Source organism: Ceratotherium simum, chromosome 7, assembly GCF_057802395.1.
Source record: "Ceratotherium simum simum isolate JZ-2026a chromosome 7, ASM5780239v1, whole genome shotgun sequence".
Taxonomy (NCBI): domain Eukaryota; kingdom Metazoa; phylum Chordata; class Mammalia; order Perissodactyla; family Rhinocerotidae; genus Ceratotherium; species Ceratotherium simum.
In genome coordinates, this window is record NC_141906.1 from 73,611,740 (window position 1) to 73,637,025 (window position 25,286).

A 25,286-nucleotide genomic window follows, 5' to 3' on the forward strand; every position below is an offset into this window, starting at 1 on the left:
TCCCTTCTCATGCTTTAATCCCATACCCTGTGCTCCATTTATGGAGGACGGTTTCCCCAGTCCTGCCACTCCCATGATCAGAGCAGGTGAAGTTCATAATTATTCAGCCTCAACTCCACGGGACCTTTATCAGGCAACAGAGATCCTTGGGCCATAAGATACTACTATTTAGTTCTTAAGTATATGAAAATGAAATCACATAAGAAAAAGCAAACAACGCAAATACATGAAAGCCATTTACTCCTGGTAAATTCTTCAGGGTCCCAGGTACTGGGGTTCATAATTTTCCCTGATATCAGAGAACCGAAGCAGGGATGATGGGGGTTGGGTGTCAGGAGAATAGTCTTGATGGCCTTAGCCAGCAGCAACAGCTTTTTCTTAATTTTTCCATAATTTGATCTCAGATCTTCTCCAGTTTTCTTCATGTAAATGAAGTGACCCAGTCAATCATGATTCTATAATTAGTATAGTGCCTTTGTAAGCCGACAGTGTTCCAAAATCCCCTTACAAACCCATGTGAACAGGGTGCGGTAGGTGGACTTGTACATATGTGAGAATGTAAATGATTTCATTATGCTTTACTGAATCCCTCAGCACCCAAATGTTACACCTCACTTACAGCAGAAGTGCTAGGGACAAAACCAAGAGACTGGTAGGACAGTAGGAAGGGGAGGCACGAGTGTTCTAACAGGAAAAAACCCACAAGGAAACAGGCTTCTGACTAGGTCCTCCTTTCTAGCTGTGTCTGGCACCTGGTATCATGTTGAGACTGGGGAAGGGAGCAGCCTGACAAGGTCCATGTGAAGCAGCCTTGAGGTTTCCACCCATCAAACACTTCTCCCATCTCTCCCCAGTATCAAAGGAAAGTGCACGGTGAAGAAGTGAATCAGTGAGAGATTTGTACACTTATCCTGTGAATGTGTGGCAAAGCCATCAGGATGCAAATCTCCTGCCTTGAGTTCAGGGCTGTGTGCTTTAAGATTTGAGCCCGGTAAGGACAAAATCCTAAAGGCTGGTCCCTTACCAAACCTAAGGGTTTGTCCCGGGCCACTTTAAACTTGGCTGTTAAGGAGTCTTGAGGATATGTAACAGCCTATTTTTGGGAACATATAAAAACCACAACCTCTTAAGTCTTCTAATTCTCCTACTTCATACCCATGAGGTAGAGGCAGGAGCACTCCCATTAAGGAGAAGCCTCAATTCAGGTTGTACTTTGGGCAAAAAATTCCCTAAAGGTGTAGTAGAAGATTGAGAGGTTCTACCCGGGGGTTTTATTTAGTTGTGGGAAGAGGTTATGTAGATTGGGGCAAGTCAGGGAGACTCCCTAGAAAAGGTCTTCCCAGGCTGGCAAGAGGGCCTCTCTCGGCCCACCCTTGGGTAAGGGCTGAATGCAGATCTCCCTTCATGGGGACCTAGCTAGGAGGTCTTTTCTGAGTGGGTCCTCTGATGCCTGATTAAGTGATAGCCTCTGCTGAAGCTTTTTCCGCAGGTAGGGCACGTGAACGGTTTCTCACCAGTGTGTGTTCTTTGATGCCTGACGAGGTGGTCCCTCCGACTGAAGCTTTTCCCACACTCATTGCATCGGCAGGGCCTCACTGAGGCATGTCCTCTTAGGTGCTTGGCAAAAGCGGCACTATGGTTGAAGCACCGCCCACACTCGCTACAGAGATAGAGCTCCTCAGCTGCGTGTGTCTTCCGGTGTGCCAGATACCGCCTGTGGTCACTGAAGTCCTCTCCACACTCTCCACACAAGTAGGGTTTGCCTCCAAGGTGGATTCTTTGGTGTGTTGTTAGCACAGATTTCTGGCTAAAGCTTTTGCCACAAATAGTACAGAAGAAGGGTTTTTCTCCTGTATGTGTCCTCTGATGCCTGACAAGGTCTGAAGTCCAGCGGAAGTGTTTTCCACAATCGTCACATCTATAGGGTTTCTCAACAGGTGGAGTTCTCTCAGCCTGGACCCGAGGGGAGGTCTCATCCAAATTCTTCCGGTTTAGGGGAAATTTATAAGGAGTGCCCATTTTGTGAACCTTTTGGTGCCTGGCAAGATGTGAGCTCCGTGTGTAACTTTTCCCACACTCCATACATTTATAGGGTTTCTCTCCTGTGTGAGTTCTCAGGTGTCTAACAAGGTGGGAGTTACAAGTGAAACTTTTTCCACATACAGGACAGTCATGATGTCTCCCTAACAGGGGGTGGATAGGCATGGCTTCCCGAAGATTCGTTAAACTATTAACTTGAGAAATATTTGTACCAAATCTTCTTTCATTAAGTCTACCTGGATCATCCTCAAAGACTATTTCCCAATCTGGAGTCTGGTGAATTTCTGGATCTCCCAAAATAGATGTGTGTAGGTCCTCAAAACTCAGATCTTCTTGCTCAAGGTACTCTTCCTCATCTTCACTCCTATCTCCTGCAGAGAGGGTGAGAAGAGAAAAGGGAAAATTATAGAGGTAATGATGCCTTCTAACAATGTGGGGATTTTTAAACAGTTTTGGGAGGGCAAGACCATATAAAGAGAAGCTCATATTTCATAAACTGTAGAGGTTGGGAAAGAAGAAAATAACCAGAAAAGTCAAAGCCTATCATGTGCCAGGCACTTTCTTATACGTTATCTCATGCTGTCAACAATCCTTAGTATGGACAAATATTATCCTCATTTCACAAATGTGGAGTTTGAGGAGCAAGAGTTTAAGTGACCTGCTTCGTAAATGGTATAGCTACAATTCCAAAGGTCCTGGTTTTTTTTCTATCACTATTTTGCATTACATATCCCTCACACAAATGATGGGAGGGGTGAGGAAGAGGAAAAGGATAGAAGAATTTGGCATTCAGTGGGAGATAATAGTAATGGCTGACATGGTAGAAGAACCAATGAGAGGGGTACCCCAGCGGAAGAAAGCAGCACTGATGAGAGGAACTGGCAGCTCAGGGGGGGAAGATTCCTTCTGTCATTCCTCACCTGTGTAGGTGAAACTCAGGATTTCTGGTTCTTGAGGCTCTTGAGGCTCTGGGATATCTGAGACCAAAGGCTCTTCCTCTCTAACGTGGGAGATCTCATCTAGTCTGGGGATTGGAAATGCTGCTCAAGAGAAGGAAAACAGGACATTACGATTGGTTCAGTAATTTCCTGTGTTAAGAGCAGATCTTTTCTGTTTGGTAGATTGTAGAACAAATATATAGCCAGGTCAGTTGATCAAATCTTGTCTCTTTAGCTTGGGCACCTCTAACCAAGTACTGTATATCTCTTACCTTTCGCCTACAACTCAATAATTGTACAACTGTAAATGCTACCCTCTTTTCCCATATTCAAATAAGTAGATTATTTCCAACTTTTATTGCTTGTTTCAAAACTCATATGCTTACCTCAAACATACTAAAGCTATAATATTACAACTTTATTTTCTTATTAGAAGTTTCCAACCACTTTCTGAGCATTTTCTCTTCTCTTTAACTTGGAAGGATATCATCTTCCTTAGCTAATCCTTCAATCTCATTGGTGGGGTAAGCATAAGAAAAGTGTACTGCATACAGTCTGAGGTCTAAGACCCCCATAATTTCCAATACGAAAAAGATCTCTGTGCTCAGAACACTCTGCAAACACTTGAAATTCCTTACACAAGGAGACCACAATTCCACAGTCTTCTTCTAAGACATATTCTCCATAGAACTCTTTCTGTGTTGGATCCAGATCACTCCACTGGTCCTGAGAGAAGCATACAGCCACATCCTTGAAAGTTACCAACCCCTGGAACAACACAAGGATATAATGAAGATGTGATGCCTCATGGAGCCTCATATTTTGTTCCTGGAATGAAAGTCACTGGTATAGGCAGAATCCACCCAGGAGACAAAAGGAACTCAAATGGGACACTTGGCTCCCTTTCAGGAAACCTGTGTTTCGCCCTGTTGCTGCTCCCTGACCTTCTACTTCTGCAGTGGCCTACTCCTGTGCCCTCCTGTCCCACTGCTTTCCCTCAGGACCAGCCTATGCTCTTCTTCTTCTTGAAGACATTGTTTAAAATACAAGACAAGTCTTCCAAGTTATCATTCAACTCCCTACTTGATGCCTTAATGTTACCTACATTTCTGTAAAAATTTGTCTCTTCTAGGAAGCTTTCCCTAACTGACCTTATCAAATCTCCCTTATCACTTACACAGTCTACAGCGCAGAAACAGGATTTTTTTCTTTAGCTAGACTACAATCTAAAAAACATGGATGAACTCTCCAGCCAAACAGCTCAGTTTTGGGGCTCTGACCACGGTGAATGTTTCATAAATGTCATGGCCTGACCCTGGAAGAGTACACTACACAATTTCAGAAACTGTTTCTGCAGCACAGTCATTCTTACAAATGACTATCAAGTTTATTCCTAAAAAACAAAAACAAACCCTCATTCAACAACCTCAGAGTTGTACTGGAATGTTACAAAATAATCCCATTTTGTTAGTCCCTTTGGTCAATGGCAAATAAAGAGGCTTTGGAGCCTGCAGATCCAACTGAGACTGTTATAACTGATCTCATTAGACGCAACTCCTCCCCTTCCAGACACATGCAGAACTGAGAACTTAAACTGGCCAAAGGAGAGTGGAAATTTGTGTCCTGTCTGACCCATTTCATATATGGCTAATGCCCACTGGTTCTTCAGATTCTCTGTGGTACAGAGGGAAACTAGGGCGCACCTGTGACAGAGCAGTAAGAAGGGCAACCATCTCTGGGTTTCCAGTGTCCCTCTCTTCAGGAAGGTCTGGGTCCTGGGGCACTGGAACGTCTAAGAAGAAAAGAAGGCAGAGATCAGTGATATGCAGTGCCCCCCATAACTGGCAAAGAGCTGAGCATCCCCCATCATCTTTGGTGGGAAGGTAGGAAGCAAGAAATTGGCCTAAGAGCAGCTCGAGTCATCCCAATGCCACCACCTATAACACTATTGGAATGGCGAGAGAATAACTAAGAATACTGCTATCTAAGCTTGGCCCTGTTTACGGGGGACTCTAGCTGGTACTGTCTCCTCTCAACACCCTGGTTCTGTGATTTATTCCCATTACGATCTACGCAGCCTCCCTGGTGCAGGAGAAATATCCCCCTCCCCACACTCTGCCACCCTCCCCACTTTCTGCTGAGGTTTCCCACCGCTCTCCTGCAGGGGCTGGAACTCCAATTCATGGCATGGGCTCTGCTCTTCCGGTGCCCCCAGATCTGGGCTCTGTGTAGTCTCCTCATGGGACTCGTCAGGGGTCGAGGTCTGCACAGGATCCTGCAGCTCCCTAGGTGACTCAGGCTCTACTCCTGGATGCACTGTCTCCTCTGACAAGACTTCCTGGCCGTGAACATGGACAGTCACCTGGGAATAATTCCAACTTCCAGTCACCATGGAGTCAGGAGGAAAGTCTTGGTTGTCATCAGGGCTTACTTTAGAAGCTGCCAACAGAAAAACTCCCAGAGGGACCCAGATGAGGAGGGGAAAGTCCAGTTCCTCTGCGGCATGCAAGGAGGAGCCGAAGGTTATCCTCTCCATGACAAGGCAGGGTACATTCAGATACTGCACTGCTTTCTCACTTCCCGCAACCCTGCCCGTCACCCAGGGCTCCGAGGTACCTGTCCTTCCCATCTCCACTTAGCCCACATGCAGCTCTCCTTGTTGTTTGCTTTCCTGTCTTATTGTCCCAGGAGGGGGATCCGTGACTGAGGCTCTATAAGAACCTTGGAGGGAGTCACAAATTTCTCCTCCCCAGGAAGTAGAGGTTCAACATCCAAAGGGAAAGCCAAAGCCATATGACCCTTGGGTGCTGAGGCCCCTAAGATAGTCCCTAGGCAGGTGTTTCAAAAACCAGGAAGTCACACTCACACACACACGAACACACATATACACACCTCTGCCCCATGGGGCTTAATGGATCTAGGTGCAATCTAAGGGCAGAGCCAGTTAAATTTAAAAGGTAATTTATGGGGGCCCTGTAAGCCCTACCCCCAAATCCATTCCTTCCAGCAAATAGTCCCCCTCCACATCACACAGATCAGGACTCCCCCTCCTCACCCACCGCCTTGGTCTCCTGGGTTGTTTCTGCAAACCCTCCACCAGCGTCACTGCCTCCTCGCCACTCTCTGGTCGTTGGCCTCGCACCCAGCTCTGCAGTTCTCCAGGCAGGACGGTAAGGAATTGTTCCAGCACAAGCAGCTCTAGGATCTGCTCCTTTGTCCGCCTCTCTGGCCTCAGCCACTGATGACAAAGTTCTCGGAGTCGAATGAGAGCTTCTCGAGGGCTTGCTGCTTCTTGGTAGCGAAAGCGTCGGAAGTTCTGGTGCGAGGTCTCAAGCACAGGGTCATCCCTCTGTAAGACAGACTCTGGCCTACAGGTGAAATCATCTTCCAATTTCACCATAAGAATTCCCTCTTCTTCCCAAAGATCCTGGTCCTCTGGTTCCAAGGCTGTAGCCATTTTCTGACCCTGGGGTGGTCTCACACCATCTAGAGCTCACACTGTCATTACCCCCCTGTCTCAGCCTGGGCACCTCGAGGAGTTTCTCCCAAGGGACCTGGGGTAAAGAAGCAGAGACAAACAACAGTATAAGCATGAAATTATACACAGGGATAACAGTTCTGAGTTTAATCACAATTCTGCACATAATACTTCCCCAAGCTATTAAATTCTCTTTCCCCTAATCTCCATAACCGTATGTTGTAAATAGATCTAGTTGGAATAGGAAGATGAATGCCTGAAGGTATGGTTCCCCACCTCTTTTCCTAGACAAGGTTCACACTCCACAGAAAAATACTGCATTTCTACTTCATGAGACCTGTGGACCTAAAAGAAAAATGGCTAGGAGAAAAGACACTCATAATCACCTGCTAGAAAATGTTGTACTAACTACTAAGGCACCCCAAAAAGCAAGCTTCCCCTTGTTAAGACATCTTTAACTAGAAGACTTACAGACCCTCAGATTCTAAGTTCAAAACTAAGTTCATTATTCTTACTCCCAAACCCACTCCTTTTCCTGGAATGCTGTCCTGGCTGAGATCATCACTTGTTAAATAAACACTCCACTTTGTAATCCTTGGATTCAACTGATTCTTCCCCATTGTTTACAGCTCATTACCCAATTCTTCCTTTCAGGCCTCTAAGCTCGTTTCCTCCTTGTCTTTCCAACAGACTGCTTTAGTCTGATCCTCATCTCTTGCCTGGACTGCCCTAAGTTCCTAACTGGGATCCCTGCAGCACTCAACTAGAAGCACAGGGCAAGAGAACTACCTGTGGGGCTTTTGCAAAACACAGTATCACACATCATTCTCCTGCATATTCTGATTGTCAGTCTAGGCAACTGTATCTTTAGAAATGCTATATGTGGTTCTGTCGTGCATCCTCATTGAGAAGTACGTAGGGTGTGCAAGATTAAGAGAGTCCTGGAGTCAGACCGCTAGGGTTTGAATCCTTGCTCTATTGTTTACTCGGTTTGGGGCCATGGGCAGTTCTTATTCTCCTTACGCCTGCTGCCCCATTTACAGAATGGAGGTGATAACCGCCTCCATCTAACAAGGTTACGATGAGGATTAAATGTATCACTGTGAAGTACATAGAAGAGTGAGGGCACCCCAATGTTAACTATTATCTTCCTAAAGTACACTTCCAACTGCATCACTCAACATTTAAAAATAATAACTACTTACTGTTAGAAAGATATCCTCAAGACTCATATCCTACCCTTTTCTCTGTATCACCTGGCTCTAATGAACGCATTGCTGATCTTTCTACAATAGGGTATCTTTTCACACCTGTATGAAGGCTGTTTCTTCCGCATGGAATACTCACACCCCTACCCCCAACGCTGCATGGTGTGTTCTTATTTTTTCTTAACAGGTCCCCTCTTCATTCCCATGATTTACAGTTTAGTCCTTATCAGTTCTCATCTGGATCGTTCCAACTGCCTCCTGATTTGTTACCTTCAAGTTACCATTCACAGTATCACAAGAGCAAGCGCTCTTGGTAAATCTAGTCATGTCCCCTTCCTGCTTAAGATCCTCAATCACTCCTCCTTGTTTGTAAGTGAAATACAAACTTCTAAGCATTATATATTAGGTTGACCTTCACCTTGTTATTCCCTTTGCCCTTCTCTCCAATCCTTTCAAACACACACACGGTGTATGCATGTGAACCACACGAAAGCCCCATACTCTCTGGCTTTTGAACATGCCGTTCCTTCTGACTCTTTAGCCTTCAGTAGGTTAAACTTATCTTTCAAGACATAGCTCAGGCTTTGTGTCTTCTGAGATGTTTTCTTTGATCCCATTCTGCCTACTCTTAGACATGGTTAGACATCACTGCTTCCATAGCAACCTGGGCATATCTCTATCATAGTATGTGTCACGTCATATAGCCATTGTTTATCTTCCCTCTGAAACTCCCTGAAGTTATGGACTGTGCTTTGCATCAATCTCCAATACCTACAATAAAATGCACAAAAAATGCATTTAAATTAATAAGCCTCCACTTTGAAGTTTGCTTCTGACTATAACAGGAAGAATCAATCTTTTTCTCCATTATGTTTCTGCTCTTTTTTATTCACCAAATCTAATTAATTCTACCTTCTAAATATTTTTCAAATTCATCTATCTCATCTCCACTGCCACTCCCCTGGTCGATCCATTGTGATCCACTAAAAGGTACTAACAGGACCTTTTAAAAAAATGACAGAGTCCTCAGCCCTTATACAGCGCTGCCACATAACAGGCACTTACGTGCTGAATGAATGACACAGTTCAAGTTTCACCACTGGTCTTCCTGGTCCTGCCCCCTCCAGACCACTCTCCACATGCAACCTGAGGGATTCTTCATTTTTCAATCTTTTTGTGCTTCACTACTATTCTTCAGATAAGCTTCAAGGTTATTAATCCACTCCTAACAGCTGTGTCTAATGTGCTGTTGCCCATCATATGAGTTTAATTTCAATGACCGTATTATTCACTTTTATTACCTATACCTCAAATCCCTTTTTGTTCATGCTTATTTCATTTTTCCATTATCCTCAAACATTTACTACATAATTTCATAGTCTGTTTTAGATAGTTCCATAATCTCTAGATTTGCATGCACTAATTTTCCTACTTATTAAATCTGCTATGTCTAACTCATGGTAGTTTGTTTTCTCGGGTGGTTTGTAATTATTTGAATTTTATGCCCATCTTCAATGTGATTCTTTTTGCTTTGGGAGTCCTGAGAGCCCTTGAGCCCTTTGAAAAGAATTTCATTTGCTTCCACTTAAGTACTAATGGTCTCGATGATCTTGGATCAGTTTTTATGTTCATTTCTCAGAGTATTCCCGAACTATGCTGATGAGTGTATTATTTGGGCCTATGCCTGTGAGTGATTTTTGTCTTACCCAAGGCTACTTCCTTGCCCCTTTGCTTGATCGGTAGACAGATTTTCATGGAGGGGGTAGGTCTTCAAGGCTCCAGGCTAGCAGAGGGTTCAATTCCAAATCCTTCCTCTATCCCTACCAGTTCCCTAATTCATATCTCCTTGTTGGAGCATAGGTATTAGAACCCCAAACTCTAGAAGCCTTTATTTTGGTTTGATATCTCCTTGGGCTGTGGTGGAGTCAGCTTGTACTTACTCCTCTAGCTTTTATTTCTGGAATCTATACATTACCTTTAGTTTTTTGAGGGGGGGCCATTTAATAACTGGCAAGAGCCCCATCCACAATATTGCTGGAAGGTCTGAGTGGTGAACTTTCTAACATACAAAATCAGCCAATGTTTTCACATTGTCCATAGGATAAAATTTAAACTCCTCACAATTTGATTCTCAAGGCCCTTCAAGACCTGGCCCCTGCCTACCTCCTTTCCTCCCATTGAAAGTCACTGCTCCAACGGACTGTTCTCTGTCTCTCTTTTCTACGCCCTTGTTGGGCTTTCCCAACACTGTTCACTCTGTCTGAAATGCCCTTTTCTACCCCCCACTTGGTTAACTCTACTCATCCTTCAGATCTCAGTTTTTCCAGGATGGCTTCCCTGATCCTCCCAGATTGTCTCCATAGGAACTTGCACCCCCCAATAACATAACACACACACAGACATATCTATGTTTTGTGTGGTAAAAACTGTTCATCTTGCCGTTTAACTCACCAGACTGTAATGCTCTGAGGGCAGGGACATGCAGCAAGCACTCAGCATGACGCCTGTCAAGCAACAGGTGCTCATGCACGGAACACTTATGAAGCTTTTTAGTCTTTTTTCAGAAGGATAAATACCCTATCTTATTCTTATTCACTCACTTGTCCAGCAAACTGTGTGCTGTACAAATGAATAAATAAGGAAAAAACATTTATTATTTGCCTTGTGAGTAAAACAGAATATGCTTAGTGGTTCCTAAAGTGATGAAACAACAACTCACCACAAGGCATCTTCAGGTTGCCCTGGGATAACTCACCATTAAGTCACACAAAACTGTTTGAGTTTCAAAAAAAAAAAAAAATCATTTTCCTTTGAGGATCTGATTCAACTTTAATAAGCACAAAACCAGACATCAAGTAATTTAATGCAACTACAATGATTGTTCATCCAGACCAAGCTTCCCAATCCCCCACCCCCCTACCCCTGCAAGGCAGGGAGAGAAGATGGAATTGATACATAGGGTCTTTTGGCTTAATGAAGGGATTTCTATTATCGTAAAAGTCCGAGAACCGACGCCCAGTGAAGCAGACTAAGAACTCTCATCGTTTTCATGGAGCACTACATACAAGAGATCCCTACTATGGATTCTATGAAGTATGCACTGACAGGCGGTTCCTGCTCTCACATGGCTTTGCTCTCCAAAGAAAAAAGGTAACAGCACCACACAAAAGCTGCCATTTTTCATGGCCCTTCAGAAATCATGAATTGAGATTTCCATTGCTTGCTGTGTATTTACTTTGGCAGCCTAGGAAGATGAGATGAAGGCAAACAGATCAGCAACAGCGGAATGAAGGGAGGAAGAGGAGTTCTTGGTGGGGCAAGATGGGAAGGAACAGGAGGCCGGTGGTGCTGCGGAAAAGCACCCGATTAGGTATCCAAAGATGTGCGTTCCAGCCCCAGATCCCCAGGTAACTGGAGCTGCTGAGGGTTTCATGAGGTAATGATGTACACAAAAGCCCTGGTAGAGGGCAAAGCCATCCGCAGATAACCACTTTCCTAACTCACAGAATTAGGTGAGATCTGTGAGAGCTTATGAACTAAAACGTGCTGTGCAAATGTCACTTTAGTAACATTAGAGACAGAAAATGGACGTTGTGTTTTATCCTGCAATTCATGGGCTGAGCCACACTGCAAGTCTGCCTTGCAATTTGTTGCCCTTGCTATTCTAATACCTTCCTTCAAGGTCTGTCCTTGGAAGGGTTCCACAGTGACAGATAAAAACCAAAGGAAAGTGTAGAGAGGCTGAAGCCAGGCCAGGAAGAGTGAAACACTTGGTTCCAGAAAGCTCTAAAGCAATGTCTGCAGAGACACTTCCCAAGTCTAGGCCTGGAGAGGCCCCAGGACCCTAACTCAATTCTACCGACAAGAACAGAAAACTGCAGGCAATGAAAGGATATCTGGTTCTCCACCTTAAGATGTTACCACTTGGGGCGATCTTTCTGAACTCTAAATGACAAGGTTTATAGTCTTAATTTAATCTACCTAAAGGAGAGATGGTGATCTACTTATTGGCAAACAATTAATCTTCAGAAGAAAACAGTAATCAGAGAGGTTCAAATGATTATATTTAGCAGATATCTATATCCCTCCCAGTCCCCATTCTTATCTTTTACCCTAATGCAGGCTCCTAACCTGGACATTTGAATGACTGCTCGTGGGGTTAACCAGACCTTGCAACAGCTCCTCTCATTGCTCTAGAATAGAAATCAATTAATAAAAATTGTTAATTGTCCTTTTCCAATGCTGTATTGTTCTTTAAAGATTATCCAGTATGATCCTTCTACTGGAAAGATTCTGTTTTATCATTAATTGTTCTATGTACAAATATTCATCCATGCTTTCCACATAATGCGTAGGGGCTTTGGAGCCTTGGGTTTCGATCCCTCTCCTCACTTATTACACTCAACATAGAGCCTGGTATAGGCCAGATACTCAATATATTTTGTTCTCTTTCCTTCAAATTGCTTTAAATCCTTTTGAGAAGAATGCAAGATTTCAATGATAAGCAAATAGTCCTTTATTTCATCACAATCCGCCCCCCCCCACAAAATTAAAATGCACAGAAAAAATCTTGGTCTGTTTACTGTTATATCAAAAGTAAAGTGTTAAACCAGAAGAAGAGTCCTTGCTTTGAAGGAACTTATAGGCTAAGATTAAATAAGATCCTTGGATCACAGATGAGATGGAACATTAAAGATAGGTTTCTGCTGAAGACCATATTAGCAATGCTTCTGCTTAGCAATGCCACAGCACCGTCCCCCTCTAACTGGGAGGAGGGAATTTGAGGCAGCCCACTCAGTATACCCAAGAAGGCCCTTGAAAACTTAACCCAGAAGGCAAAAGTAATGCAAGGGCACGCATTCACTGCCTTTTGGCCTTCTAATACTTCATGATCAGTATGCTTCAAACCATCTTTAAGAATTATTTCTTTAAAATATTTTTGCCATTTAAATTTTTTCTTCCTTCGTTAGATTCAACATAAAATATTTGAGTAGAAAGGGGAGAAGCGGCTCAAAGCTTATTACGATAGGTTTCAAAGAAACAGAATAAAGTGTAGAGAAGGGGAAGACAGGAAGAAATAAAAAGAGAGGCCAAACAAGTAGTGTAGCACAGGGAAGTCAGTGGAGACTAAGACATAAATATTTTCTGCTCTGAAATTTTGTACTTTGTGGTTAGGATCAAGGTATAAAGTGGGTATAAAAATGTCATTGAGAGTAAATGTAAACATGAAAAATGTAAAATAAAGCTATAAAAATCATAATTCAATTTATTTTTAATTAAAATGTTTTCTATAGTATGTACCACAGGCCAAGGAGGCAGTGTTGAATAGTTGATAGCTCCGCCTTTGGAGGTAGATGACCTCTGTTCTACCACCTAAAGATGTGTTGTTATCTTGGACAAGTCACATCAATCATCTTGAAAATGGGGATGATTCTCTACTTAAAGGCAAAGAGCTAGATCATCTTTTGAGAAACTACCCAGCTTTTTGATGGTGATAAAGGAGGGGCTTTGAGAGTAACAAGGAATATATGGCTTCTTTATTGTGTATTTGGGCCATAATGTGTTAGCCTAGGATAGTGAGAGGGATTTATTTAAGAGTCAAGAAGGGCTAGAAGCCAAATACAGATTTAAGAGTCCAGAATTAAACACCTGGCCATGATGATCATATTGGTTAATCTCCAACATGAAGCTAGACTTTTAATCTCCAACATGAAGCTAGACTTTTTAACCTTAAGAGTTACTTACTACCCAGAGGTGGTTAAGGTCCTAAATAAAGCAGGTCAATCTACGTGCCTCAGTTTAAAACAGAACATCACATACTAACCTGAAGTAGCAAAAGGGTGGTCACCAAACTTAGCACCCACCCTGATGAGGGCAGCAGGTTTCATTTGGCAGCCAGAATAAAACTAGCTGTATCCAATTAATTACTACAATGAACATGTTCAACGCCAATCGTACAGTTAGAGGAACTATTATTTAATGAAAAATAACAGCATAAGATATCTTATAAATACAGCCTGACCTGAAGTATAAATATGGATAATTCAGAGGAGTCAATTCGAAAGGCATTACTATGTTTTTAGTTTTGTAATTAACGCTCTCTGTCAGGATACTCCCTGCTGGGTATCTAGGTGACTTCTTTCTGGCTTTGCCTAAGGCTTCCTCGAATATGATGATAAGATAAAGGATGGGACCCATGCCTGCTGGATCAGAGGAATCTGAAGAGTCTCAGACTAACTCATGGTCCAAAGTAGAACTAAGCCCAGAATGCCATTCTGTGGGCACTGTTTAGTGTCTTTATCTCCCACTGTGAGCCTTGCCTTGAGGGTAAGAACCTCATTATTCATTTTTGTATTCCCAGTGCCTAACACTTTGTCAAACACTTGGTAGAAAAGGTACTCAATAAATGTGTGTTCAATTTAATTAAGCTGTCTATTTCTCTTCCCCCAATGAGGATACAGGAGTGAAATTCAGAAAATCAGTGGGTGCCAGGATGTCTGGGTAATAAACCACTCACAGGGACATTATTGCAATTTGGCATTAGCATTTATTCCAATCTCCTGGGGGGATTCAGGTGGCACAGCCATATACTGCCTTACTATGTGGCACAGGATTAGCGGAGAAAAATTTCTTCAAGGGGGTAAGAGAGCAGCGGATAGAGTTCATTCACTCCACAAATATCTACTGCACATCAATTGTGTGTCCCACACAATTCAAGGTGCTGGGCAGAGAAAGATGAGAAAAGTGCAGGCTCTGACCTTAAAGAATTTAACATGTAGTTAAGAAATAGCAGGGACTTGAGCATACTAGAGATTCATAGCCAAAACTGAGAATATGGTTATAAGCTATATGATCAAAATGGAAGGTTCTACCAAGAGAATTAAGAAAATAAGGGAAAAACTCATCAATATTCCTCTCCAATTTAGCATTTGGAGTTTGTTTTAAATACACTTTCTTAATTTTACAAACGAAAGAACTCAGACCTAAGTGGTTAAATTACCCACACCGGATCACTGTACTGGTTTCAGCACAGAGGTACTCATACACAGGTCTTTTGATCTCTAAACCACCGCAATGTTTACGTGAAGAAGTTTGGCCAAAGGCAGTGGTCTCAACGTGAGAAACCCAGACCAGCAGCACCAGCACCTGAGAACTTGTTAGAAATGCAAATTCTCAAGCCCCGGCCCAGACCTATTATCAGAAACTCTGGGGGTGGCCCGGTAATCTGTGTTTAATAAGCCCTTCAAGTGCTTAAGATGCATGATAAATTTGAGAAGCAGTACCTAAGGCAAAGGAAGTAAATCTGAGGTTCAAGCAGAAAGGATCCAACTTTTCCAGCGTTGGTCAAATTTAAAGGAGAGTTTGCAAAAGTAGGAAGAGTCTAGGGCTGTTATACGTTTTATGCCTGTGCCAAATTAACTGGGGAAAAAAATGTTGTAAACCTGTAACTTACCTCATCTGTATAATTTGTAATGCCCAAGAGTCCCTCACATTGTAGTAAACCTTGCTGTGCCCTTGAACTGTCTACTGTAACATAGTACACAGAAAGAGTTCAAAAGAGGTACAGCTGGAGAAGAAAGGGGGCAAGATTATGTATCCCAGGTGTTTGGTCCTAGGAGGAAAAATTCCCTTCCTCCCTCCAACCCTGCCCACCCTCTTATGTCAGACAGTAATAGCATAAAGTTACCTAAGACAAATGGCCACAAACCCTAAATGCTTCACTGTCACACACTTCCCACCAACAAGCCTCCCATGGCTACCCCACAACCTTTCTGAAGTGGCTTTCTGGATCAAGGCCCATGGGGCAGCTTGGAAGAGAAGCTGGGAGAAGGGATGAGGGACTCCACTAGCATTCCTTGTGGCTTCAGAGTGAGGCTGCCCTGGGTGTCACCTGCAGCGTGGACAGAGAAAAAGCAACAGTTCTAAGCCTAGCCTCTAAGCGAGAGCCTGGAGGTGGTACTGCTCCCCAGAACCAAGGTGGCTGAAAAAGAGGTAGGCCTAAGAGCCTACTTTTGAGGAGGTCAGTACAGGTACCAAGGCAGACAGGGTTATCAAATCCCAGAGACAGAATATCCAATGCCCAGAAAGATAAGAATTGGGCTGACACCTTTCCAAGATAACATTGCATGTCCATGGCATACAAACTAACAAACTTTTAGGCAAACCAGACAAGAAGCAGGGGCCCGTTTATTCTTGCTGAGGGTAACGCTGGTGTTGAGAAGAAGTGCCAAGACTGGGGAGGGGTGGGGGGGAGGAAGTTGCAAGTGGAGACAGCAGCCACTGGCTTGAGGGGAAGCTCGGGGTCGGTCACAGTGGCAGCTGAAGAGCCATAGGCCAGATGGTCTCCAAGGCCTAGTATGATCACGGGTGATAAGATCACGGGTGAGCGTATCTGCGTGAATCTTGGAGAGGTGGTTAGTGGTGGAGAGATGGGGCTCGCCTGGGCAGCGAGCCTGCGGGGGGATTCTTGAGCAATCTGAGAGGCGGGGTGAGAAAGCTGCGGGAAATAAAGGGGCCTAGACTACTCCTGCCTCGGTTCCGGGGGGCAGTTGGCGCGGAAGCATTGGGAGGTACAGACTAACTGCGTTTCTGCAGGCCTCAGGAGGGGGCGGAGGGCGGTGGCTGGAAAGAAAGAACCCTGGCGCGCCATCGCGTCTCCGGAGGTCCTGCTCAGGCCATCAGGAGACACGAGGACCACAACGCCGTGGCCCCCTCACTACACTGCCGCCGCCTCCTCCCCACGACAGTACGATTTCCCCAGGCTCCGGGGAGGCGGGGTCTTCGACCCCTCCCCCTCTTCCCAGCCCTGCCCTGCCCGGCTCAGCCCGATCCGACCCGACCCGACCCGGCCCGGCCCCCAGCACTCACGGCTCCGACAGCTCCGGCAGCTCCTCCCCTGCCCCGGCTTCTCCCTCACCCACTCCCGGCCGAGGCAGCGCCGCCAGATCCGAGCCGCGCGGGGCCTGGCGGGTCGGAACACGTGGGGCCTTTGCGCCCGGAACCGGAAGCTGCCCTTCGCCCCGCCTCCTTGTCGGGCTGGAGCCTTTCTAGGCTTTGGGAGGTTTGGTCCTCTCTATGTGCCCAGCGAGGGTTGAGGCTCCGTGCCCCCCGGAGGATTCAGTGTGAAAAGCCAGGGGCCCGGGCCGCTTCCGTTCGCACGCCCGCTTCTGTCTGCAGCGAGCAGCCCTTCCTTTTACACACATACCTTCTGCAGGGGTTTTCTTTTCGTTTTTCTGTTCTTGATCTTTTGTTTGTTTTGATTTTGGTGCCTATACCTCTGCGTATTTTTCTTGATTTTTGTTCCTTTGCGTTGTCCGCGAAGCAAGGTAGAAAAGAGAGCAGTTTAGTGTTTGAATACAGGCTCGTGCATTCGCCATCAGTTGCAGGGCCTCGGACAGATCTTTCCACCTCTCTGAACCTCAGTGCCTGTCTAAAATGGGGGTAATAATACCGTTGCTCTGAAGATGAGATGATACGTTGCCTGTGAACACAGTAAACTCAGTAAGAGAATAGTTAATGGTATCATTCTTTATTTTCCTTTAAGTATTTCTGTGTGTTTCTTTACTTTGAGACTCTCTTCCCTGATCTCATTTACTCACTTTTGTCTGGGTCAATGACATTTCTGCCTGTACCTGCTATTTCCCTTTTTACTCTCTCTATCCCTTCTACCCCTTAAGTCACCACTCTCCACGTGCCACATGAGGGCCTTCTTTTCCCCAACTGTGCTTACACATTTCATTTTCATGGGACACGTTGCTGGGATCTGTTTGTGTTTGAACCCAAGGTAGCCATCATTTTTGGTGGAGGGAGAGGAATATATAGTTCATGAAAGGCTACTGTGTGCCAGCTGTTTTCTCTATATATCTCATTTAATATTTTAAAATATCAAGTTAATAAATAATACATAAATATGTTCTTCTAAACATTTGAAACATTATAGATAAAGCTAATGACCTTTTACTAATCCTGGCTGCTTCATCTCTCTCACGAGAAGTTTATTCTATTGAGTCTGGTGTGTTTATCTTCCAGAACTTTTTCTATACTTTTACATAAAATACACATGTATTCATGGAAAATACATAGTATTGTTTTATGTGTACATGCATGTATGTGTGTGTTTGTGTTGAATTCCTCAATTTGCTATTTTCTCCTAGCAATGGGCCTTGGAGACCTGTTTATAGTAGTGCATACAGATCTCTCATATTCCTTTTACTTTCTGCATAATGTTCCATAGTCTGAATAGCCATTTGCCTATTGATAATATATGTTTTTTACAATTGTTGCTGTCACACACAATGATATAATAAACATTCTCTTTGTGCATACATGCAAATGTTACTCTGGGACAGATACTGAGAAAAGATATTGCCAGGTTATGGGTTGTACACATTTAATAGATAATACCAAATTATCTTCCCAAATCAATGCACCATTTATACTCTTAACAGCAGTGTATGAGAATATTTTTCCCCATACCCATGCCATTGCTTCGTGTTGCCAAACTTGTAAATTTTGGCCAGTCTGATTGATAAAAAGTGATGTCTCATTGTTGTACTTTGCCTTTCTGTGATTAATAGTGAAACTGAATGTCCTTTTGTACATTTATTGGTAATTTGTATGTTTCCTATAAATTTTCCCATTTTTCTGTTGGATTTTTTTTGTCTTTTTCTTATTGATTGTTAGATGTTTTTTATGTATTCTAGATACTAATCATTTGTCATATGTGTCGCAAGTATTTTCTTCACCTTTATAGCTTATATTCTAACTATGTTTATAGTCTTAAAGTTTCAAATTTGATACACTTTTTCTCAGTGGCTTTGAATTTCATGTCTTGTTTAAGAACATTTTCTGCACACCAGAGTCATCAGGGCTTCCTCCTATATTTTCTTCTGCTACTTTTTTGTTCTCCTTTTTATGGTTAGATTTTGAATTTATTTTATTTTATTTTGTGAATGGTGTAAGTTGGGAATTCTAATCTAATATTGTCTATGGTAATTAATTTCCACTTTGAAAACATGGAGTATCAGATATTTACATAATAGAACTGCAGAGGATATAATCCATGTGTGACGTGACTTGTGTTCTGTCAGTTTAGTTATTTGGTCCTTCATCAGTGATTTATTTATTGAGCAACTACTGTTGCAGGATACTGTGGTGGGTATATGGATTACAGTGGAGAACAAGGAAGATGAAATATCTGTCCTCATGGAGCTAACTTTCATATGGTATCTGTTTATGACATGAAGGAGCTTGGGAGGAAAGAATCAGTTTTAAATAACTTGAACAATAAATTAATTATGATTGTGGAAATTTCTATAAAGGAGAAGTACAGAGTGCTATGAGAGCTTATAATTGGACATCCTAATCCTGGTGGTGGTGCTGGTAGAGAGGGGGTTAGGGAAAGCTTTCTTCAGTAGTAACCTTTGAGATGAGTGCTGAAGGATGACTAGGCAGGCTGAGATTGGAGGTGGGTGTGGGAAGTGGGGTGAATAAGAATGAATATTTGAAGTAATGGGAAATAGTGTGTATGCAAGGGCCCTGAGATGGGAAGAAGCTTGGGGTATTGCAGAAACCGAGAGAAGACTAGTGTGTCTGGGGCCAGAGAGCAATAGAGAAATGTATGATGTGGGCCTGGTATTGTGGACAGGGATAAGAAATGATAGACCAAGGGTCTTGTAGACCAAATTAAGCATTATCTGTTAAAGTTAATGGGAAGCCGTAGAAGGATTTTCATTAAGTGACATGATTAGATATACATTTTTATAAGCTCCTCTGGCCATGAAGAGAATGAAAGGGTCGATGTGGAGAGGTGATTTAGGACGCTATTATTGTAGGTCAAGCACTTGGACTAAAGCCATAGTAGTGGATATGGGGGCATTGGGTTATTATTTCTTTAACAATATTTGATAAAGAGCAAAGAACTAATTATTAGGAAAATGCTTGCTTCTGCACTTAAGATAGAGATTATTTTGCAAAAATCAAAGAAATGGCAGGGGTAATTAGTGGAGTGAGCTCAACTGGAAGTGCATGTAGGAGTTCTACTCTCCTAGTTGTTCAGTCCAAGCCTAGCTGAATACCAAGTATAGAAAGTGGATGGTTCTGGAAGAGCTATGTGTAAATGGCATTTTTATAATTGGAGTCATTTAAACTTGCAAGGAGAATTTGTAATTCAAAGTGGTGGTGAGCCACTTGGTCAGGCACTAGGTACTTTGGTAAATATATAATTATCTCCAAATCTTTCTGTGTTGTACTTCAGACTTTTTTGTATTGAATTTTAAAAATTTTATCTCTAAGTTAGTTGGGCATTTGTCAATATCATGGAGTTATAAGATCTTGACAAAAACAGAGATGACTTTAGAGGTACACCTTAAGGAAGACAGCAGGCAATCTTTAGTTTATGGCACATTGAGAAAAGTGGTCTGTAGCCACTTTTGGCTTGGGAAAGGCATGCACTCTTTCCTCTTCTTGGGGTTTATAGTGCATAGTAAGATCATTAGAACTGAAAAAATAAAGCTGAATTTATTTCTTGTTAGGTAAGGGAGAGCTGTGTCACTCAAATATGACTTCAGTGAGTCTTTCTAAGTTAAAAGGGAAGGGGGTCAGCCCCGTGGCTTAGCGGTTAAGTGCGCTCGCTCCGCTACTGGCGGCCCGGTTCGGTCGGGGCGTGCACCAACGCACCGCTTCTCCGGCCATGCTGAGGCCGCATCCCACACACAGCAACTAGAAGGATGTGCAACTATGACATACAACTATCTACTGGGGCTTTGGGGAAGAACAAAAAAAAGGAGGAGGATTGGCAATAGATGTTAGCTCAGAGCTGGTCTTCCTCAGCAAAAAGAGGAGGATTAGCACGGATGTTAGCTCAGGGCTGATCTCCCTCACCAAAAAAAAAAAAAGGGAAGGGCTAGATCTAAGATAAGGAGAGGAAGTTTTGCCCAAATATGGCAGGATTGTGAAGGCCATCATTTGATTGGTTAAAGAGAGAAATTGTAAAGTCTCCTTTTGGGATGGTCATTGCACTGATTTACATCAGTAATTATGGGCAGAGTTCTTAATAAAGTCCAAGATCATATAGCAGGAGCTTTCATATACATAAGCTTGAGATTTGGAAAATTTTTTTTTCAAGATGGCATTTAAGATTCTGAGAAGTTGAGTAGTGAAGGAACCTGCTTAACCTTATCTAGCTCTGCATCTCCTTCACTTTGAATACTGAGCCCCACTTTTAATAACTAATATGTTGTGGAACACATCATGGAAACACTGCTTTATTTAAATGTGTGTTGTAGGGGAGGAAGAATATTCCTCTACCATCTATGTTCTTCTGGCTGGTCTAAGAATTAAATTGACATGAAACAGAATAACAGGAGAAAATCAAACAAATTTAATAACATGTATATATGGGAGAAACTCAGGAAAACTGAATAACTCACCAAAATGGCCGAAACCAGCACCTAAAATGCTATCTTCAGCTAAAGACAAAGGAAGGTGTTGGGGGTGGTGGTTTGGGACTTCAAAGGGGAAGAAGGCAATTCACATGGAGATGGAAAAGCAAATGTTTGGTAAACAAATATTTGCTGGGCCATCTACAGGCAATGGGACCCCAGAGAGAACTGATAAAATGGGCCTTGCTAGGTGCTTTCCTGCATACCACATCTAGAGTTATCCATGGTGATAGCTCCTTCCTGGAACAGGCCTTCTATCTTAAATTCTTTTAGACAGTTAGGGGGAAGGTCAAAGTTTCTTTCTGAGTCTTTTAGTCTTAAAAATAATCAAGCCAAAGAGACATTTTGGGGTGGCAAATTCTGATTCCCCACAGTATATTCTCATGAACAAATTAGCTCAAGAGCTCATTGCCAAGGATTTGGCTCAGATTTTCCATGAGTTCAATCTTGTCATTAGAGTTACTGATAGTAGAAAAATAGTTAATACCCAGAGATCTAAGCAGGAGGTTGTTTATGATATTGTTAGGATGGGTCCCTGTGCAATTTCTTACTCTCTTGGAGAAAGGTGGGATATGTACATCTTGGAAAGACATTTGGGCCCTAGAGCTCTAAGAAACAGTAGGGTGCAGTGTGAAGTCTTAAGTTCGGGCATGTTGTCTCTGTGGCCAGGGCTCCTTTTCCTAAAAACAGTATTCCAGCTCCTGCAGACACTGGAGGTAGACAACACTCTCCTTGGTGACTTTGGCGGCTCCCATATTGGTGAAGGAGAGTCAGATCGAAGGCAGGGCTGCCCAGAAGTCTTCTTGTAACTCATTTCATTCTTGATGTTCAGGAAGCAAGAACGAAGCTTTACTGTTGGATAGGCTTCTCTAACTCTGGTATTTCCAACTCCTAGAACTGATTCAGTGGCAGACTACAAAAATATTTTTTTTCAGCAGAATCAATACCAGGCACATTGCTTGGTATATGATACCAATATATCATAAAACAGGAAAAATGCATGAATAAATAGTGTCTATTTTGAGTTTCATGAATTGAAACCTGGAGGTACCCTTACACTTGTTCTTCTCTCATTTATAGGATCTGTCAAGGTGTTTTATGTTACCTTCTGTCTGCCATCAAACAGGAAAGTCTTAAGGCAATAGGCTAGACCCAAGAAAACTAATGTTTATAAAACTTGAAAGCAGATTTAGAAAATATTTTTAAATAATAATATAAAACAGGTGTCCCAACTCCTCTAGATTTAGGTTACCTGAGACACACCCAAGTGAATGAAAGTCTGAAGTTCTTCCTAAAACTTCTGCATATTCTGTGGCCATTGCTGTGAGATTTTCTACGGGCTGTCTCTAATTCAAATCACATCATTCCAGACGTGAAACTCAATTCTTCCTTAACTTACATATACAACACATACACACACAGACACACATACACATATTAATGCATGTGACATCATACATGCATTTGGTAATAGTGGAGACTTTACTGAAGGCTTGAGGGGAAGACATTAACATTGTAGAAATGTGGCCCCAATTTTGGAGAATTTCCACTGGCTTCCTCCCATAGACTTTTCTGCTGCATTCCATCTTTTTGGCTCCTTTCTCCTCTCTTTTCTTTATCTGCCATTTTCCTCTCTGCTGAGCGCTAGGTATTACCCTTATTTTCTCATTCAGGACAACTTAAACTATTCTTTTGATGATAGGGCTCTTGATAATATTCATGTCCTTAGGGTCTCTCTCTTTGTCTTCAAATGACTGATTTCCCCTGCCCAGCCCCAAGACAGCTCCCTCTCTAAGATAAAATCAGGTACAGCAGTTCAGATAATCACATTTTCACCTCATTACACTGTTTTGCATTTGCAATTTTCAATTTAATAATAAAGAATGTGCAATAATGCTTTTTTTGAAAAAAAAAGTTTTTTTTGGTTTTTAGTTTTAATGGGCTTTTAATGATAGTCTTTCTTTGCTGGTGGAAGAGGGACATATATAATACCCATCATTACAAACTGTGAATCACCTGCATCATCATTCTATTAAAAGCTTTTTCTGCTAGATGTCTTGCCTGAGAACAAGGTTAAACCAATAGATTTGTCACCTGCCTTGAGGGACCTTACATGCTAACCCTACATGCAAGCCCTGAACTTAATGTAACCTTGGGCCTGAGTTTTCCAGCAAGAAAGCATTTATAATTATACTGGTTCTGAGATTTCCATTGATTTCCTAGGCACACGGCCTTCCTAGATCGAAGCATAGAAACTAGCATAATCCAATTGGAAATTTTCAGACGATGTCCTCAAGTTTTGGTATTATCTGGGAATAAACACCTTTCGGTTTATCTAAAAATTTGTACTAGATCAAGATGGAAGTCCCTTTATTGAGGTATTATCAAACAAAAACCTGGTTCACTTCAAGAATTTTTGAAAGACCATTAGAATTGATTAGGAAACTTCAGGGGACTTCTACTATGAAGAAAATAAGCACTGAGAAAATGAGGTTTGGGATGCCTTATACCTTTGACAAGGAGAGGAGGCAAAGGGGGTTATTAGAAACAAAGAGGGAGCAGGATTTCTTACATTTTTTTTGCAAAATTACTGACAATTGTCCCTGACATTAGTGGTTTCTATTTTCAGTCTATAATTGAGAAAGTCCAGAGTTCTACCTCATGCATCTAGTGGTATTTTGGGATTTCCTTATTGGAGAATTAGGTAATTTCTCCTCTTGAAGGAGGACTCCTGGTTCATTAATATGTAACAAATTCTTATAGGGGACCCTAACCATCATAGTTTGCTTTTACATCTTTATCTCCTTCATAATCCTCTCTCACATTTAATTTTTGTATCTGCATTAAGTTTATTTTGATGTGTTGCGTGTTTCACTCTGGATGATGAGTCTTTGGACAAGCCATTGCCTTCCACAGGGCTCTTTTCACCTCCTTGTTTCTAATTGTATAAATAAAGGGATTCAGAAGGGGTGTAAAGATGGTATTTAGCACTGACACCACCTTGTTAATCTTAAAGGAGGAGTGTGCTGTGGGTCTCAGGTACATGAAAAAAACAGCTCCATAGAACAGGGAGACAACTGTCAGGTGAGAGGCACAGGTGGAGAAAGCCTTTTGGCGGCCAGTGGCTGAAGGAATCCATAGGATGGTGGACAGGATATAGATATAAGAAATTGTAGTGAAGAGAAGTGACCCTGGGACCACGAGGATGGTTGCCATGAGACCCAAGAGCTCCAAAATGCTTGTGTCTGCACAGGCTGCTTTCAAGATGGGACCAACATCACAGTAGAAATGATTGATGACATTGTTGCCACAGAATGGCAACTGAGTGATCAACATCGTCTGACAAAAGACAATGGTGAAGCCTACCACCCAGGAGCTGAGGGCCAGTTGCAGGCAGAGATTGCTGGTCATGATGGTGGGGTAGTGAAGGGGCTTGCAGATGGCCAGATAACGGTCAAAAGACATGACAGTGAGGATGAAGAACTCAGTGGTGCCCAGGAAGAAGTGGAAGAAGGCCTGCAGCAGGCAGCAGGGGGTGCAGATAGCTGTTCTTGCCACCACAAAAGTTTCCAGCAGTTTGGGGATGACTGTGGTGGTGTACCAGATCTCTAGGAAGGACAAGTTGCAAAGGAAGAAGTACATTGGAATTTGTAGCCTGGGGTCAGCCCAGACAATGACAATAATGAGACCATTGCCTGCAAGGGTTAATATGTAGATGAAAAAGATCACGACAAAGAGAGGGATTTGCAGTCCTTGGATACCAGGAAAGCCCAGGAGGATGAACTCTGTGATTGCCGTGCCATTTCTCATGTCACTTGATACTCTAAAAAGACAGGTAAGAAAGTATCTCCTTAGAATCTCACATTCAAATATAGTCCAAAGAGGAAAAATGGAGGATTCTATTCCATTTAAGGGCCTTCAGGGCACTCCCTCCCTCACAAACACATGAACACTGTCAAAATTGACTTTAGTGGAGCCATTTTATTTAATTATTTATTTATTTATTTATTTTATTTTTTATTTTTTATTTTTGTGAGGAGATCAGCCCTGTGCTAACATCTGCCAATCTTCCTCTTTTTTTTGCCGAGGAAGACTGGCCCTGGGCTAACATCTGTGCCCATCTTCCTCCACTTTATATGGGACGCCGCCACATCATGGCTCGCCAAGCAGTGCATCGGTG

At 42.8% G+C, this 25,286-nt stretch overlaps 2 protein-coding genes across 9 annotated transcripts; both read right to left on the reverse strand.

Annotated features, from left to right (window-relative positions):
• Window positions 1-223: 223 nt before the first annotated feature.
• On the reverse strand, window positions 224-16,645 carry ZNF202 (zinc finger protein 202). Of its 8 annotated transcripts, XM_087433848.1 has the most exons (9): window positions 16,533-16,645; window positions 15,433-15,555; window positions 11,796-11,857; window positions 6,034-6,532; window positions 5,130-5,340; window positions 4,682-4,770; window positions 3,617-3,746; window positions 2,961-3,080; window positions 224-2,411 (listed from the first exon to the last, which is right to left on the reverse strand). In XM_087433848.1, the coding sequence occupies exons 4-9, from the start codon at window positions 6,433-6,435 to the stop codon at window positions 1,417-1,419; spliced, it is 1,947 nt and encodes a 648-aa protein (XP_087289974.1). In that variant the 5' UTR covers window positions 6,436-6,532; window positions 11,796-11,857; window positions 15,433-15,555; window positions 16,533-16,645; the 3' UTR covers window positions 224-1,416. The 8 variants fall into 8 exon arrangements, with proteins under 8 accessions (XP_087289974.1, XP_014640483.1, XP_087289976.1 ...); XM_014784997.2 differs by lacking the exon at window positions 11,796-11,857; XM_087433850.1 differs by lacking the exon at window positions 15,433-15,555 and having other exon boundaries at window positions 16,533-16,643.
• Window positions 16,646-23,977: 7,332 nt separating this feature from the next.
• Window positions 23,978-24,916, reverse strand: OR6X1 (olfactory receptor family 6 subfamily X member 1). Its single transcript, XM_004427185.3, has one exon. It carries the CDS (start codon window positions 24,914-24,916, stop codon window positions 23,978-23,980), a length of 939 nt encoding a protein of 312 aa, XP_004427242.1.
• Window positions 24,917-25,286: the final 370 nt, after the last annotated feature.